Raw genomic sequence first — 15,921 nt, forward strand, 5'->3', positions numbered from 1 at the left:
GTCAAGGCAGCTTCCCCACAAGGGCACATGCGTCGTATTTCTGACCTGCAACAATGCCATTGTTCTGCAAATGCGCACTGCGACAGAAACCGGGGTCTAACAGATGGCCGCAGCGGCAGACCGTTATTTGTTCGATACACTGCAGATACTTTCCGAAAAACCGGCATATGCTTATGGTCACCTGTTTTGCAATAGCAAGGCCTCTCGTTGGGCGATGCCCTACGTACACTGCAGGAAACGTGTGGTTGTCCTCTTTTTCGGGTTTTTCTTTTCCGAATTTCGCCTCTTAGGATTTCTTGCTTGAGGTAACGCTTTGCAGAATACCCACAGGTGGAGAAACCTGGAGATTTTGGGGCAGTGTCTGAACTTCTACCTCAGAACAATTTCTAGAGTACTGCATGCGCCCCAAGAAGACTTGTCTTCGGCGCACATTTGTAGTCATAGCAAACGGTGTATGCGAGGAGCTACTCGTTCTCCGTTGGCTGTCTGGCGCAATTACCGGGATTGCTCTTCCGCATCACACTGATGATCACTGTATCAGCCAATCTGACCCAAGTCTATGGCCTAGTCTGCTATACTTCCGTTAAAAGCGGATGCAGAGCCCATCCCGCGAGCTAACGCAGGGTGCTTGGCGGCGATGAAACCGCATTCTCTCGCCGTGCCACTGATAGGGAGCCTCCAGGATACTGTCGTCTTTTTCAGGGATCAACGCCAACAGCACCGGGCCTTGTACTGTTTTGTTTTTACGCTCATTTGTTGGATCTCAAAAATTTCTGAGTTTAATCTTTGCGATACTGTGCTCCTTTACTCTTTCTCCCCTGACCACCGGTGCCTGCCCATTTCCAGATATCCAAGCCATACGGCGCGCTCTGGCTTCTGGGGCTGATATGTGACTGTGCCTCTTGAAATTTCTTGTTGCCAAGCTCGCCGCAAAAACCGCAAGTTGTGTATAAAAGGGCTTTGCAGACCCAGATCGCTTCTGTTGACTCAGACAACAAAGCCAGTCTATAGACTACTATTATCTATTCAGTCTTCTCTCACCCTTTTGGCCTACACTCAACCATCGATACTTACGCCTCTACCAACCAGCCAATTGCACCGCCCACCACCTGGTGCCCCTACACTTATTTACACAATCGTCGATTCACCCGTGTTCTGCCAGTATGTCTGTCCAGTGGTGGGAAAGGTTTCAATGCGGCTGCACGAGCTTTGTCGGCAACGTTGCGACATGTCAAGACCCAACCCAGTCTTCAGGCTCCAGGAATCAGAGCACAGGGAATCAGGGCTCAACTCAGGGCTCTGGCACCCAAGCTTCCGGAAACCAAGGTGAAGTCAGGAAGAAGTACACTATCCGACCTGGAAACTGCGCAAAGCATGGTGGCAGTGGATAACTTGATCTGTACATCTTCGAACCCATTATTCGCGTGGATGTCTTCCACATTGCTAATATATCTCTCTTCTAGACGCGACACCGTCAAAGCGTTATTTTTTCATCAAAGCCCGCAGGCGTGCTGCCGTTAGATTTCGAGGTGGAAATGGGCAATCTCCTTGTTTGAAGAAAATACTGCTTTCCGGCTCCTCATCGGACGGCAACGAAAGATCGGGAGCCTCGACGATGATGCTAGTCGTCTCGTGTCTAATCTAACTATTATTTTGCGTTTTTACTCTTTTACATATCGTCTCTACTACTATTATTTAAAGCTACAAAACGCCACTAAACATTACTTTCTATATGTTGTCCTGTTTCATTCAAAATGTTCGGTTTTCTCACTACTGTTCCGGAGCATTCTTGAAGTGCGATATTAGAAATATTGCGGTAATAACTACTATGATGATTCCAGCCTTTCACTAGATGCTGTCACAGCTTCCTGTGTAATACATAATTCTAATTTTATCACCATAATCAGAGTCCAATGTCTTCTAGGCCAGCTTGTATCACGGTCTGTCTTTGTCACCTTTGGGCGCCTGAATTGCGCCATCGTGGCCCATGAAAAAGTCTCACAAACATTCGCTATCATTGAGCCTCACAGTGAGCGATTTTGCGGGAATTTTGTCAAGTAGATTCTTCATTTTCCTGCTGGAACTTGAGAGGCGTAGCCATTCTCTCAGCCGTGATATTGATAAGGCGGCGGGATGAGAATGCTGTCCGGAGGGGTTGTTTACCTAGCTTGGGGGAGGGAGGCGCCTATTGGCCGCAGCGGCTGATCGCCTTAATTTCACAATCCTTATTGAATCCCCTGCCTGGTGAGCCATGGACCTAGACGCATCCCTAGAATACAACTCTCTGCCTGCTGAGACCTCGCGGGTTGTATGGAACACTGGGGGCGGCGGCGCATCTCTTTGCTGGGCCGCCCGGTGGGCTCTCAGGGGGTCACACCCCTCCCCCCATTCACGAGGAGAACTCAAACGCAGCTGCAGGTTGTTCCCGAAGTCTGCGGCACAGCGCATTTGCCAACCTCAGATGCGAGCGAACCGATGGCTTTTGGGCCTCGCGTCCCCCCCCTCCCTTGGTTACAAGTTGCCTTGTTGTCTGTATGTCACACTGGCAGGGAAAAATTCGCCCTCTACTTGTGCGAGCCGGTTGGGGTCCTTTCCCGCACGAGAAACCAAGGCTGATAGAGACTATCAAAGCAAAGAGAATGCTAGTCCTTGGTATCATCGCCGTCGGGATACGGGAGCAGGAATGCCGTTGAATACCTGTGGGGTACTTCGGCCTTTACGTTGAAAATGCTGTATGAAATATGCAGGCTCACCGTTTTTCGGGTCGAGAGTGACGTGTAAGCAGTGTCGGCCTTCCGAGGCTGCTGTGGTCTGTGATAAGATCTGCTAGACACGGCAGCCGAAGTTCGAATACTACGAGTCTCACTATTCATGAAAGATATGAACTATCACAATCCTAGAATAGTAAGCTGTGCCGTGTACGGAGTACGCATGGGTTACGGCAGCTTTCCCGCTCCAGGATAGACAGAAGCTTCTCCGCTCACAATTGAGTCTTGGGATTTTGTGCTGGTCTGCAGTGCCGCGAGGCTAATCTCGGACAACGGTACATCGATGCTAGCTGGGTGTGGCTGCCATGTAAACGACTTGAGTCGTGGTGCGTGATACCTAGCTCGCAAGGCCGGAGTTCGCTACCTGACTGACTTGCAAGGTATCGGAATAATTCCACATTGATCTTCTGGTCTACAGCCCATTTCACCACGAAGACCCACTACAATTGCCTCCAATAGCGAGGCCACATGTCCAAGTATCGAAGGTGATTGTGCACCCTAACTGCGGCACGAGTGTAAAAATTGCCGAGAAAACTTCTCTGCCGCTGTTGGTAATGATAGATATTGGGGTCGGCCCAGATGATTTGACCCACGAATATTATACAACTCACTTGTGAAGAGTTATCGCAATGTGGCACAAGCAGTTAGGCGTATAGCCGCTATGCGGACTTCTTGAAAGACCGAAGAGCGGTGCGCTCGTTGGGTTGACCACGGCTTGGCGATTAAATATCACTGGCTACCTTTGGGTCGGTGCCGCAATCCCATCGGAAAACAAAATGTTGGCAGACAATGGGAATCCCATGCGACCAGTTGGTTTGATTCTTGTGCACGCGCAAATCCCTGGTACCCAAGCGGCGCCCCCCGAACTCGTATGTATATCCCTGGACAAATGCATGATCACCAACATACACTATAAATCAGGTGATACTTCACTCATGCGGCAGGGGCCGAGAGTTTCCTGCACAAGAGCAGAGGTGGATCTCTGGGAGCATCCACAGAGACACCAGAAATGGCGTGGTGCATGGAATGTGTTGTGGATAGGGCCGCTGATGGGTCTTATCAGAGGACTTGTGCCGTGCCTCATTTTTTGGAAAATACAGTCTTTTTCAACCTCTTGAATCACAGTACTATGTAAGCCCGAGTCTATGCAAAAGCAAGGTGCGTCTCGGCTAAACGATACCTGAAACCTTGATCAGCAACCTGCATCGCAATATGGTAGCATCAGGCGAACATCTTTCGCACGTTGCGCGAAGGGACTGCTGCTTCAATAGGTCGATTTGATAGAAATCATGCTAGTTCGCGCGTGAAAACCATGGCTAAAACGGGGACAGGGTGGTAATAGTCAACGAATCACCTCTGAGTCCGAGGTTCTCATAAAATAAGAGTATGCAAGAGAGGCAAGGCCATCAGTCGCCCCGTTCCAATAATCAACTATTTCGGGCACTTTGCGGCCAGGGCGGTCATGGAGAAAATTCGGCCCCAGGATCGCCCGGATTAGATGATATGTAGGTGGTTTCACAATCAATGAATGGCTTCAGTAACTAATCAAGTGGCTTGACTAGTATTTTGTCCATGTGTTGTATTTCTCATTGGAAATACGGTTCACAGGTCTTTTACAAAAATACCCGAACATACAGAATTTTGCGCTTCTGGGTGGATTTGGAAGCCAGTAAGTAGGTACGGAGTACTTCAGGATCATACCATGAAGGGGAAAAAAAGGGCTGCTGTCCTGTTTGATAACAAAATTCATTAGCCTTTACGAGCGTAGATGGGACCTTGGACTAGGATCACGACTGTAAAGGGATAAAAGGCCGAGGTTGTGTGGCGTGTGCACTCCGCGTCTCCATGCCTACCAGAGGGTAGGATGCAATTATAGTTCTCCATCAGTGAGATGCTGCATAAAATAGATGGCCCATGCTCCACTCCTGCGCCCTGGCACGAGACAGTTTGCAATAGTATCACAACGAGATATTTGGCAAGCAGAGGGGCGCTTGGATCAAAACATGTGAGAGAAGAAAATAGAAAATAATCAATAGCTGCAGCGGCTCCATGGCTGAGCCCGTGTCCAGCGCTAGGCTTGTCGTCTCGCTGTTTTTCCCGCAGAAGCTGGTCAAAACCCATTTCGGAAGTCATCTCCTTCACGTGACCCTCTTGTTGTGGACCCCCCGCTGTAGGAATGACATTAGATCTAAGTTGTAAGACGCGACCGACGCTCCAACAACGACCCGGCTCACTCATGTAATGTCCATAGATATTAACTGGGAGGCCGCTACCTCGGGCCCAGATGGCGAAGCCCTCGCAGAGCGTATCCGATCCTTCGTCCACGACAAGTTCCAGCAAATTGCCCTCCCTCGGTTCATCCGCTCTGTGGAGGTAAACTCTTTCGATTTCGGCACGATCAGCCCTGAGCTCCAGATAAAGGAACTATGCGACCCGTTTGAAGATTTTTACGAGGAAGACGAGGAAGATGGATATGTCTCGAGTGACTCGGACGGATCCCCCACGAATCCAGTATCAAACCCCCAGGACGCTAGGAGCGGAGAGGCGCCATGGCAGGCGGAACATCCACGATTATTTGGCCAGCAATCGCCAGGAAAGGTAGGGTCTCATGATGCTCCAGCTTCTTCAAGAGGGGATACTGTGACCTCAGGGTCATTGCGGCCTCCCATGCCCTTTGGGGAGCCATTGAATTCTTACTTCTTCCCTCGAGCCGGTACACCGGGAATTCCAGGTGGCACATCCAATCTGGGCTATTACATGCCGCTAGGCGGGATATCTGGCACGCAAACGCCTCTTCCTCGTGGGCCCTTCTCTCCCGGTCTACGCGACTCTTCTGTGTTTGGAGACATCTCGAGCTTGCAAGGACGTGATATGTCTCGATTTACGCGTCGTGAATCCGATGATATTGATTCCAAAAATTCTAGACCCTCGACGTCTGCCACGTTGGACTCACATCAGTCCCATAATATCTCGGATACCCCTTTGCGTCGCAGTCCCCGTCCCCAGTCATCCAACGAATCACGGCCAGCGACTCCCCCTGATAGGGAAAGCAGCCCCCCTCCACGACGGATGCAGGAGAAAAATCCCGAAGATCTTCAAGTTCTTTGCCGAATGAAATACAATGGGAATATACAAATATCCCTGACTGCTCAGGTCCTACTTGATTATCCTATGCCCAATTTCCTGGGTCTGCCGTTAAAGCTAAACATAACTGGCCTCACGTTTGATGGGGTCGCCGTTGTAGCATACATAAGAAAGCGTGTACATTTCTGTTTTCTGTCTCAAGAGGATGCAGATACGCTCATTGGCACGGACGATAACACAGGAGCTGGAAGTATGCAAACCAGAAACTCCTTTTCGGGGGAATCTGATGGTGCTGTTCCCTCTTCTAGACGACGAGATGACAGCCTGCTTCGTGACATTCGGGTTGAAAGCGAAATTGGTCGGAAAGAGGATGGAAAACAAGTATTAAAGAATGTAGGCAAGGTTGAAAGATTTGTCCTTGAGCAAGTTCGTCGCATATTCGAGGAGGAATTCGTCTATCCTAGTTTTTGGACGTTTCTCATTTAGAAAAGTGATGTTATTTTGCTAATGCGAATGATAGAGTGGAATATACACCAGTGATAATTGACATGTAGCTGGTTTACATATTTTGTCGTGCAAAATGAAAAACTCGAGTAAGTCGCTCCATACATGCCATGTAGAAGAAACACACCATTTTACATATAAGTTGCTTATTTCTTTCAAGCAAGCCCTTGATACCGTAAGTTGACCTAAAACAAAGGGTCCCACCTTCTTGGCTGGCGTTCATTGAGGAAAGGTGATATTTCAGATATTTGACCTCGTAGAATAGATAGGAAGCCAAGCCGAAAAAGCAGCCGGAAGTCCTAGAATCATATTGAACGAGTTTACCGCTCTTTTTTTGGGGTAGGGTTAGGGTTCTCCTTGGAGAATTTATCGCTCAGCTCCGCGTATTCCTTTGAAAGACCCTCGCTCTGCTTCTTCATAGCTTCAAGATCTTTCTCCCGGGAGGCAAGCTCCTTCTTCAAACGACCAATCTCACCCATATCACCTGCAGCGGCAAGGCGAGCGGAATCTTTTCCACCAGCGGTCTTGTCACCTTGGAGCTGCTTGACTTTATCCTCAAGTCGAAGAATCTCAAGGATCATGGTGTATGTACGGTTCAGAATGAGAGAGAGGAACAAGGTAAAGCCGCAAAGATACATGTTACGCTGGGAATAGAATTTTCGAGCTTGAACTTCCATTCGTTCAGAGCCAATGGCGCTAGCTCTGATGCTTACAGGAAAAAACGATTAGCAATGATCCTCTGTCGTCAGTACAAACGTATATTGAGAAAATCAAACATACCCAGCCGCAGTCCCATCCTTGGAGTACGCAGATAGTTCGATCTGAACGCGGTAGACCCGGTTGACACTATCGATAAAGAGGATGAGAATGAAAATAAAAGTAATCTTCAACCGTTGTCAGCTCGAGCTATCGAAATAACCAAGTCGTTCATTACCTTCATTCCATATTGCAACTTCGCGACAATGGGGCTTTCCGATATAAATGTAAACAGCGCTCGCTTCCAAGTGAAAGGCAGAGGAACAATCAGGCCGACAAAGATGACCATTTCGAGCACCAAAAGGAGGAATACCTATCACAGAAGGATTCCATTAGCTTCGACCACAGTATGAACAGGCCAAAGGCAATATGGTGATACGTACAAGAGTGTAATAGAGCGTCATTTTGACGGAGTATTTTCCCACGTAGTATGTCAAGCTTTGCTGGTGCCTCCTGGCTTGCAAATCTGATCCTGAATTGGTTACTGACTTCAACGTGTAGATAAAATCAGAACAGTCTTACGTGTAGAGTGGAAATTTTGGTACCAGGTAAATTGGAACCTTGACAGTGCGTGGGTAGGCGAGATGTGTGGGAAACTTCAAGGAATGAAGTGGTTGCGTAGCTCTACCTAAATAACAAAGCCAGCCAAGTTTGGTGGTGGAAAGCCACATAGACGTCATCATAGTGGAGACTTTCTTTCATTATCATTGGCTGAAAGTTGTGGCGCATACATTCAATATGTGGCTAGGGGATTCTCGGAAATGGAAGATATAATGTTCCGTGGATAAAGCTCTACGAAGGACGGTGGAGGCCACATATACTATGAAGCTTTGAGGAATCGCAAATGGAGATGGAATTTAACATTCAGTTGCCATTGGGCTTCATCAATCCAGCCATAACCAATATTTTTACTTTACTAGATTAGCCTTCGATCTCATAGCTATTCGACTTGTGTTTTGGTTCAAATTTGAAATCCTTGTGTGCTGGGCCAAGAAACATTTCACTACAAGAAAAGCATTAGAACGTATTCAAAAGTAATATGTGTAGGGGAAGCAAATTCAAGGTAGCATACCTTATTTTAATCCAATCCTTATAGTTATCACTCGCAAGTAATGTCTCTAATTCATTTCTCCCAGAATATGCAGGCGGTCTATCCTGGATTCTCGGGGGAAGATATTCCAGGAGCCCAATTGGAATGTATCGATGGGTGAAGCTCAGCATTTCAAGAAGAAACCGTCGTGTTGTTCCAACTCCGTGTTCGTCGGAGCCCCATGCGTCAAGGCCATACTTAGCAAATTTTTCAATCAGACCTAGGCGCTCCGAGGAGGATTTGTCCAAATACTGCCCTGCTTGAATCTCTTCGAAAATCCAGGGTTTCATGAGTGCCCCCCGAGCTATCATCACAGTATCCACGGAGGACTCTTGAATGGATTTGAAATAATCTTCGTGGGAATAACAGTCACCGTTCCCAAGAAAAAACACCTTTTTTCCAGAAGGCTGAAGTCGCTCTTCTGGCTCTCGTACTGTATCCGTCACATCATCAGATTTCTGATTGAGCCTGTTGATAAGAGTTGCACATTCGGCTATGTAGCTCCAGTCAGCCTCTCGCGTATATCGCTGCTGTCTGCTTCGACCGTGAAGTGTAATTGCACCCACTCCCGGTGGTCCAAAGCCAATACCGCCAAATTCAGGGCCTCCAAGAACAAGGCGTTCTGCAAGCTTGAGCGCCGTAGGGCTGTTATCCTTTGTGCCCATTCGAATCTTTGCACTAACTGGGACTTCACCAGAGACGGCATTCATTCCTCGCAGGATTTTTTCTAACCTGGACGGGTGTTCAAGAAGTGCCGAGCCAGCGCCGTCTCTGTAAACAAGGTCAATAGGGCAACCACAGTTAAGATCAACAACACGGAGATGCGGACAAAGAGCGGTCATTATTTCTGTGGCCTTTAATGCTTGCCATGGCTTGTTAGCAGAGATTTGGGCTCCGAATTTCAGATCTTTGGAATTATCGTATTCTTTGACTATAGTCTGCTTTGAGGCGACGGTGGGCGATATTGCCTCAGACTGATGGGCCTTCATCAGAGCCCACTCGCCTTTGTGGCCCTGGATCAGAGGTAGACTCATAGCCATTTCGGAATAAGTAAACTGTGCGCCCAGTTCTACACAGAGCCTCCGAAAAGGAAGGTTGCCTTGTGTTGTAAGCGGAGCCAAGACTGGCGTCTCTGCACCAAAATATAATCTTCTCTTTTCAGAAGGAAGAAATGGAGGCTCTTTGTATTGCGCTCTGTTGTCTTCCGTGGGACCATTTGCTTCGCCACTTGTTTCCGCACATTCGTCATCACCGTCGAACTTCCTGCCATGGATATGTTTTTCCAATTGCTTAGAAGTTTCATCAAGCCAGGAAATATAGGCATTAGCCTTTGGAGTTTGATATCTCTTCTTCATAAGATCAACTTTTGACTCCGTCGATATAGAATTCAAGACTCCAGCCTCGATAGCGCCGTCTACCAGCGGGGTAGCTGCTTTTTTCCGCTCTTGGTCCTCTAGTAAAACCAGTTCTGTTTTTCCATCTCCCAAGTTTCGCTCTACCATATGTGATCCAACAAATCTGCACTTCCATCCTGAAAAGCATACCCCATAAGCCTCCCAGACGGGGCAGATGCCATTGAACGTTTCTAGATTCTCCCGCTTATAGTCCTTTAAATATTTGCGCAAGTCATGCTCGTAACGGCAATTGCTTGCAAACTGACAAGGATTTGGCGAGAATTCAGGGCTATGGGTCACACTCTGGCAGAGACCTTTGATGTCTTGCGATTTTCCAAATCTGCGCCCCGTATTTTGCCCCTTCTGCTTTTTCCTCTGATTCCCATTTTTCTCGTTGGTTCGTTCCTTATGATGAGCAGCCTCTGCCTCCTCGTCATCCCGTACGTCAGTACCCGGTAGGGCGGCAGATTCACGATTTAAGCGAATCAAGTACCTATTATCCCGTGATCAGCATAGCGACCTTCAGCAGAGGGCATATGTACGGTATCAGAAGATACCTACTCTTCTTTTATTGGCGCAGTACCCTTTCTCCGCGAATTATCACTACTCTGTGTATTCGTTTCAGGCCCATCCAGTTTTATCCTTTTCGCAGGGGACTCTTCGAAGCCCTGGGTACCGCCATTTTTCGAATGTTGCGTGTTATCGTCGTACGGTGCCACTCGCGGTGAAACTGTACCGGTTGAGATGCCGTCCCTCATTTTCACTGGCACTGGCGTATTGGTTATATTAAAACCGTTTTCGGAGATGCAAGGTTCACAGAGTTGCTGGGAATTTTGACCTCAGTAAAGTTTGATCGGAATTGGTTAATCCGAATGCCGTGTCAAACGAGCCACCAGCTTGAAGGTTCAACACTGCTTTGTAAAATTACTTTTGAGGTAGTAGTTGATAGCTTCTATGTTGTGTATATAATATCGTAAAACGTATCGTCTTCAGTTGATCGCCAAATTCCCCATGCCAACGCCGCCGCCATAATAAATTCATCACATCATTAAATGAAAAAACGTCATCTGGTATATTTGCCACATTTTCAATCTTTGCTTGACTGGAAAGATTTATGAAAGTTCCATTCCGTCGTCTTCTTCCCCTTCGATCTCGTCGCTTTCACCTGCAGGAGGGGCACGGGATCGCTTGACATCGCCGTTCAAGTCATATCGTTCATTGCCCCACCCGGCTGCAAACTCCAGCTCGTGACCGCCCACAACCCGTCCTTCCATATCGACCACCTCGCATAATTCCATAAGGCTTTGCCTATTAAGATTTCGGAATCCTTCTGTTCGGACAATACGGCCCCAGTTGGCCATGCAGAATGCTGCAGCACGACGCTTAAGCCATTCTTCATTTGTTCGGCCAGCTCGCTCCCATACTATGGCTGCATTTTCCACTGCTAGCTCACGACTAAGTCGGTAAACACAAAGCAGGCGCAATCGGGGCATATCATAAAGATTTGCCATCACGAGCATACCTGCAACTTCACTGATATCCGGGCAGAAATCAGGATGACACGCAATGCTGTCAGTATATAGGAAATAAAGAAAAGCTCGCACAACTTTATACGGCTCAGGAATATGCATCCTATTTGTATGAAATTCTGCCATTTGTGCCGCATAGAGACGCTTGAAATGTGGCCAGCGGGCCTGGAGAATGATACGGTGGACGTGAATTGGCGCAGAGGTATTAGCATCAGAAGACAAGAAGGTAGGGGTTGGGTGGGAAGGATTGGATATCAATGAGTGTTCTTCCTCGCTGTTATAGTCGGGATCATCACAATCAGCAGTAATCGCAAAGTCTGTCCCACTTCCAGACTGTGGAGGTTGATCAAACACGGTAGCTAGCTCGGCTCCTAAACCAGACAATTGGGAAGACGGCAGACCATCAGATGATGCCCTAATTTGATTTGAGGATTCGTTTCCCAGAATACCGTATTGCTCTAAATCGATGGGGAGAACTTCGCTCAAATGGTTTTCGTCACCCATACCTGGTGCATTATTGGGATTTATATTGCATCCGAGAAGCCAAGCTTTGGTACCGTTTTCATTGACGGTACAATAATGCCATCGGTGTCCAGAATTGAATATCTCGGGGCCATCCGCAAGTCTTTGCCAGCGCAAGGTGTCTAGCTCCAAGGAAGATAAGTTGCATTCCCAAGAACGAACGGTATCAGATGGCGTGACAAGATCAAGGAGGACACCGGAGGTGAAAACATGAAAATGCGTTCCGGATAGCAGGACGGGAGTAAATGGACCGGAATGGAATTTGACGGAAGCGATAGCCCCGGGAGCATTGGCTCGCCGTCGACCTAGTGACCGGACCTGAACACTGCTAGAATTGGGTGCATATCCATTTGGCCGTCCCGAAATCTGAGATGAGGAACTAAATTGCATGTCTGGGCTGTAAGCCATCCTGTCCGGGATTGCTGGAGATCCCACGGTACCTTGAGACGATGCCAAAGGACCCATAAACGATGGGCTTCCTTTCAAATCTAGCCACCACAGATCCGTTCCACGTTCCATATCAATACCAAGACCACCAAAAACCCAGAGTCTATCCCCCCAAACCCAGGCGGTGTGATCAAATCGAGCAACAAAGCTCCACGTACGGGACCAAGTCCAGGTTCTTAAGTCAAGATAACATATTTCGTCGAGTATATAGTTAGTTTCGCCGGTAACGCCGCCAATCACGAATAACTTGTCCTCATAAATCACGGCAGCGTGGCGTGCCCTTCCTCTAGGAACAGGCCCACGAATTTCAGGTGATGTCCATGTCGAGGAATTCAAGTCAAGGATGACAACATCAGAAAGGTATTCTTGGCGTTCGTTCTCGCCTCCAAAAACGATTAATTTGTCATTTTCGTATAGGGTTGCTGTGTGGCCTATGGAGCATTAGTTCCGTTGTATGTCAATATGGCATGAGAGAAATATACCCATCCGAACGCCCGGAATATCTCCATAATTATCGACAACGGTCCATTTCAGCGTTTTGAGGTCTAGTCGACGGACATGGTTGTAAACTATACGGTCGAATGTTTGCTTAGCCTCGGAGATAGGAAAGTAGATAAGGAGCTTTTACAGGTACGCACCTTCATCGGTATACTGATCAAACCCGCCAAAAGCGTAGATTTGATTATTCCCGCAATATGTTACAGATGCGTTGACGAGGCATGCGGGGATCTGCCCTGTGGATCGCTTCACCGTTGGACGGTAGCTATCACTGCCATGGCGATTCTTGGAAGGGCTAGTGGGCATAAGGTACGTGTTAAGCGCGGCACTGGGAGTGGAGGATGGCAATATATCCAGGGGTCTATTGGAATCTGTTAAACCAGCGATCGCATTACTGTTTCCGTCACTGGGCTGCGTGGTCGAAGTTGACAGAGACATGAGTAGACATCGAAGGCGAACGGCTCAAAATGGCGACAAATGATTGGACCGTTGCTGAAGCGCGGCAACTTTATGAGAAGGCAAGCGCAGCAACGCTGAAAACAAATGCCCGGAGCTGGGGCAAAGTGGATGGTCTGCTTTGATGTGCAGGCCGTTGCGAGGCTTTTGGTGGGAGGTTGGTAAGGAAGAAGCCTGGCGCTGAAAGGCGAGAGCATGAGGCAACCAGTCGAACTTTCCGGAAATGGTTCCAACACCTGAAAACTTTAATATAAGAGGTCTAACCATATCTGGACTGGCGCATAACGGCACTCATGTTGCCTGGGAAACAACAACAATGTAAATATTTACTTTAAAACCGTCCATGGCCCTCTATGTCCACCTGTTTTATTTCCCCTCGCCCTTTCACTCTATTTCCTCTGGTACCTTAGTTTTTTTGATAGTATCCCGCCCGCATTAAATCCTTATACCTTAATAGAAGCAGGTCTACTCCGTATTTAGCTGGTCGTTTCTGTTTAGCAGTATTGGGTCATTATCTTTGCTTTCAGCTTTAATCAAAATACACAACGTACGCCCTGTCTCTCATATAATATATATTAAGGCACGGTGGCTAATGCAATACTCTTAGATCTAATGGCAACGGCGGTCGTGTCCACCCCTGTTAAGCGCCAACATGGCATTTTTTCTTCCAAGACAGCTGGCGGTCGTATACCTTTGACGCCTTCTCCTAAGCAAAGAGCACCAAGTGCCAGCCATGTTTCACCAGACTCTTCACCACTAACTCCCCAAGGGCCATCGAAAAGGCTGTTTAGCGGAAATCTCAGATCAATCTCAAAAACATATCGAGATTCCCCAAAATCAAACATCGCCAAAGGAAAAGGCTCGCCGCGCCCTCTCGAACTCGGAGTTTCACAGTGGACCTTGACAGGAACTGGCCCATCTGGCCAAACACCACAGAAGAAACGTGTGAAGAAGGGGACAAGTCTTCGCTCCAGACCAGCCAAAACTACCATTAACCTACCGCACAATGCAGCAGATCGATTTATCCCTAATCGTACGGCTAGCGAAGGGCTTGTCACAGCAGGTACTGCTAAATCGGACAAACAACCAAAACCCAACGGGGGAGATGGCTCTTCCGTGCTTGCAAATGCTGCTGGTGCTTTCAGCGGCCACGAAGATGATATTTCAGATGCATTGCAGAGCTTAAATATCAATGATGATGACAGCAGCAGCTACTCAAGGCCGGCCCCGGATGCTGTAGCTTATAAGTCTTCCTTGGCCTCCGCATGCAATATTCCGCTCAATACCCGAATCCTCGCGTTCAAACCTCCAGCTCCAGAGTCATCCAAACCCATTGACCTTCGCTCTCAGTACAACCGTCCGCTGAAGCCTGCGCACTCACAATCCGCTCAGTTTAGACGCAGGGTGCAGACAGCCCCTGAACGTGTTTTGGATGCGCCAGGGCTTGTTGACGACTATTATTTGAACTTGTTGGATTGGAGTTCGGGTAACCAGGTGGCCATTGGACTTGAACGTAATGTATATGTCTGGTCTGCTGATAGTGGTTCCGTGAACTGCTTGCTCGAAACTTCTCCAGACACCTATATTAGCAGTGTGAAATGGAGCAACGATGGTGCCTATGTTGGCGTCGGCCTAGGAACTGGTGAGGTTCAAATCTGGGATGTGGAAGAGGGCACCAAACTTCGAAGTATGTTTGGGCATGAAACGCGTGTCGGTGTGATGGGATGGTCAAAACACACGCTGTCCACTGGAGCACGTAGTGGCCTTGTATTCAACCACGACGTTCGCATCGCCCAACACAAGACAGCAGAGCTCATTTCTCACACTTCAGAAGTCTGCGGCCTCGAGTGGAGGTCGGATGGCGCACAACTGGCAACTGGCGGAAACGACAATTTGGTTTCTATCTGGGACTCCCGCTCCCTTAGCGCACCTAAATTTACTAAATCCAACCACCGGGCTGCTGTGAAAGCTCTCAGCTGGTGTCCATGGCAAACCAACCTTTTGGCAACCGGTGGAGGTTCATATGACAAGCACATCCATTTCTGGAACACAACAACTGGGGCTAGAACCAACAGCATCGACACTGGTTCTCAAGTAACCAGCCTCCGATGGAGTAACCACTACCGCGAACTTGTGAGCTCTAGTGGATTCCCCGACAATTCGTTGAGCATTTGGAGCTATCCTACTCTCGTGCGCAATGTTGAGATCCCCGCCCATGAAACCCGGGTTCTTCACAGCTGCTTAAGCCCCGACGGACAGATGTTGGCCACTGCCGGTAAGCACATCAATCTAGTTCATTTGACCTTGTATGATCGCTAATGTAAGAATATAGCTGCGGATGAAAGTCTCAAATTCTGGAAAATATTCGAGCGCAAGCCCGGAACCCCTGCCTCGGGCTCTCGCGATGGTGTCGCTGGCAGCAAGGGAAGCCAAATTGCCAAACAGATGACTATTCGATAAAACCTACACATTCATATAACTACATTAACATTGCTCTAGTTTCAGGGTTTATCGGCGTGAATTGGGGAGTTTAGCGCGTTTTGGGGCATGGTCTGGGTCTCGGGTTGCTTTAAGCGTTTCCTTTAATAGATACTTCACTCGATTCAATATAATGAAATGAAGTAAATATCCTTACGGATCGATCTGGGGACCTGGCGATGTTGCTGCTATTGCCTCGTTCCTCTCGCCTTTAGCCTTTGATGGGTAAGTGCTCAACCGCACTACCATTAGATCATTGGCAACAGTGCTACTAGTTCGTAGGCGCATAGACCATCGGCCTCAGGCATGCACATCCCTGGTCTCCAAGCGAAAATAAATATATCTCCAACGACAAGCTCTTTGTGAACCTGGGCGAGTTGGAGGCTTTAAGAAAC

At 48.1% G+C, this 15,921-nt stretch overlaps 5 protein-coding genes across 5 annotated transcripts; 2 read left to right on the forward strand and 3 right to left on the reverse strand.

Annotated features, from left to right (window-relative positions):
- Positions 1-5,009: 5,009 nt before the first annotated feature.
- MDM12_2 (Mitochondrial distribution and morphology protein 12) lies at positions 5,010-6,338 on the forward strand (the record flags this gene model as incomplete). Its single annotated transcript, XM_049252498.1, has 1 exon — positions 5,010-6,338. One exon carries the CDS (start codon positions 5,010-5,012, stop codon positions 6,336-6,338), a length of 1,329 nt encoding a protein of 442 aa, XP_049108672.1.
- A 338-nt stretch (positions 6,339-6,676) lies between these two features.
- On the reverse strand, positions 6,677-7,516 carry YET3 (Endoplasmic reticulum transmembrane protein 3; the record flags this gene model as incomplete). The annotated part of the gene is made up of 4 exons (XM_049252499.1): positions 6,677-7,064; positions 7,137-7,240; positions 7,291-7,425; positions 7,496-7,516. 4 exons carry the CDS (start codon positions 7,514-7,516, stop codon positions 6,677-6,679), a joined length of 648 nt encoding a protein of 215 aa, XP_049108673.1.
- Positions 7,517-8,033: 517 nt separating this feature from the next.
- On the reverse strand, positions 8,034-10,354 carry DUS3 (tRNA-dihydrouridine synthase 3; the record flags this gene model as incomplete). The annotated part of the gene is made up of 3 exons (XM_049252500.1): positions 8,034-8,115; positions 8,185-10,089; positions 10,158-10,354. The coding sequence occupies 3 exons, from the start codon at positions 10,352-10,354 to the stop codon at positions 8,034-8,036; spliced, it is 2,184 nt and encodes a 727-aa protein (XP_049108674.1).
- Positions 10,355-10,708: 354 nt separating this feature from the next.
- LOZ57_003453 (uncharacterized protein) lies at positions 10,709-13,030 on the reverse strand (the record flags this gene model as incomplete). The annotated part of the gene is made up of 3 exons (XM_049252501.1): positions 10,709-12,525; positions 12,577-12,663; positions 12,733-13,030. The coding sequence occupies 3 exons, from the start codon at positions 13,028-13,030 to the stop codon at positions 10,709-10,711; spliced, it is 2,202 nt and encodes a 733-aa protein (XP_049108675.1).
- A 29-nt stretch (positions 13,031-13,059) lies between these two features.
- slp1 (WD repeat-containing protein slp1) lies at positions 13,060-15,508 on the forward strand (the record flags this gene model as incomplete). The annotated part of the gene is made up of 3 exons (XM_049252502.1): positions 13,060-13,162; positions 13,656-15,323; positions 15,381-15,508. The coding sequence occupies 3 exons, from the start codon at positions 13,060-13,062 to the stop codon at positions 15,506-15,508; spliced, it is 1,899 nt and encodes a 632-aa protein (XP_049108676.1).
- Between the last annotated feature and the right edge of the window lie 413 nt (positions 15,509-15,921).

This window comes from Ophidiomyces ophidiicola (assembly GCF_022830035.1).
Source record: "Ophidiomyces ophidiicola strain CBS 122913 chromosome Unknown scaffold_11, whole genome shotgun sequence".
Classification (NCBI taxonomy): domain Eukaryota; kingdom Fungi; phylum Ascomycota; class Eurotiomycetes; order Onygenales; family Onygenaceae; genus Ophidiomyces; species Ophidiomyces ophidiicola.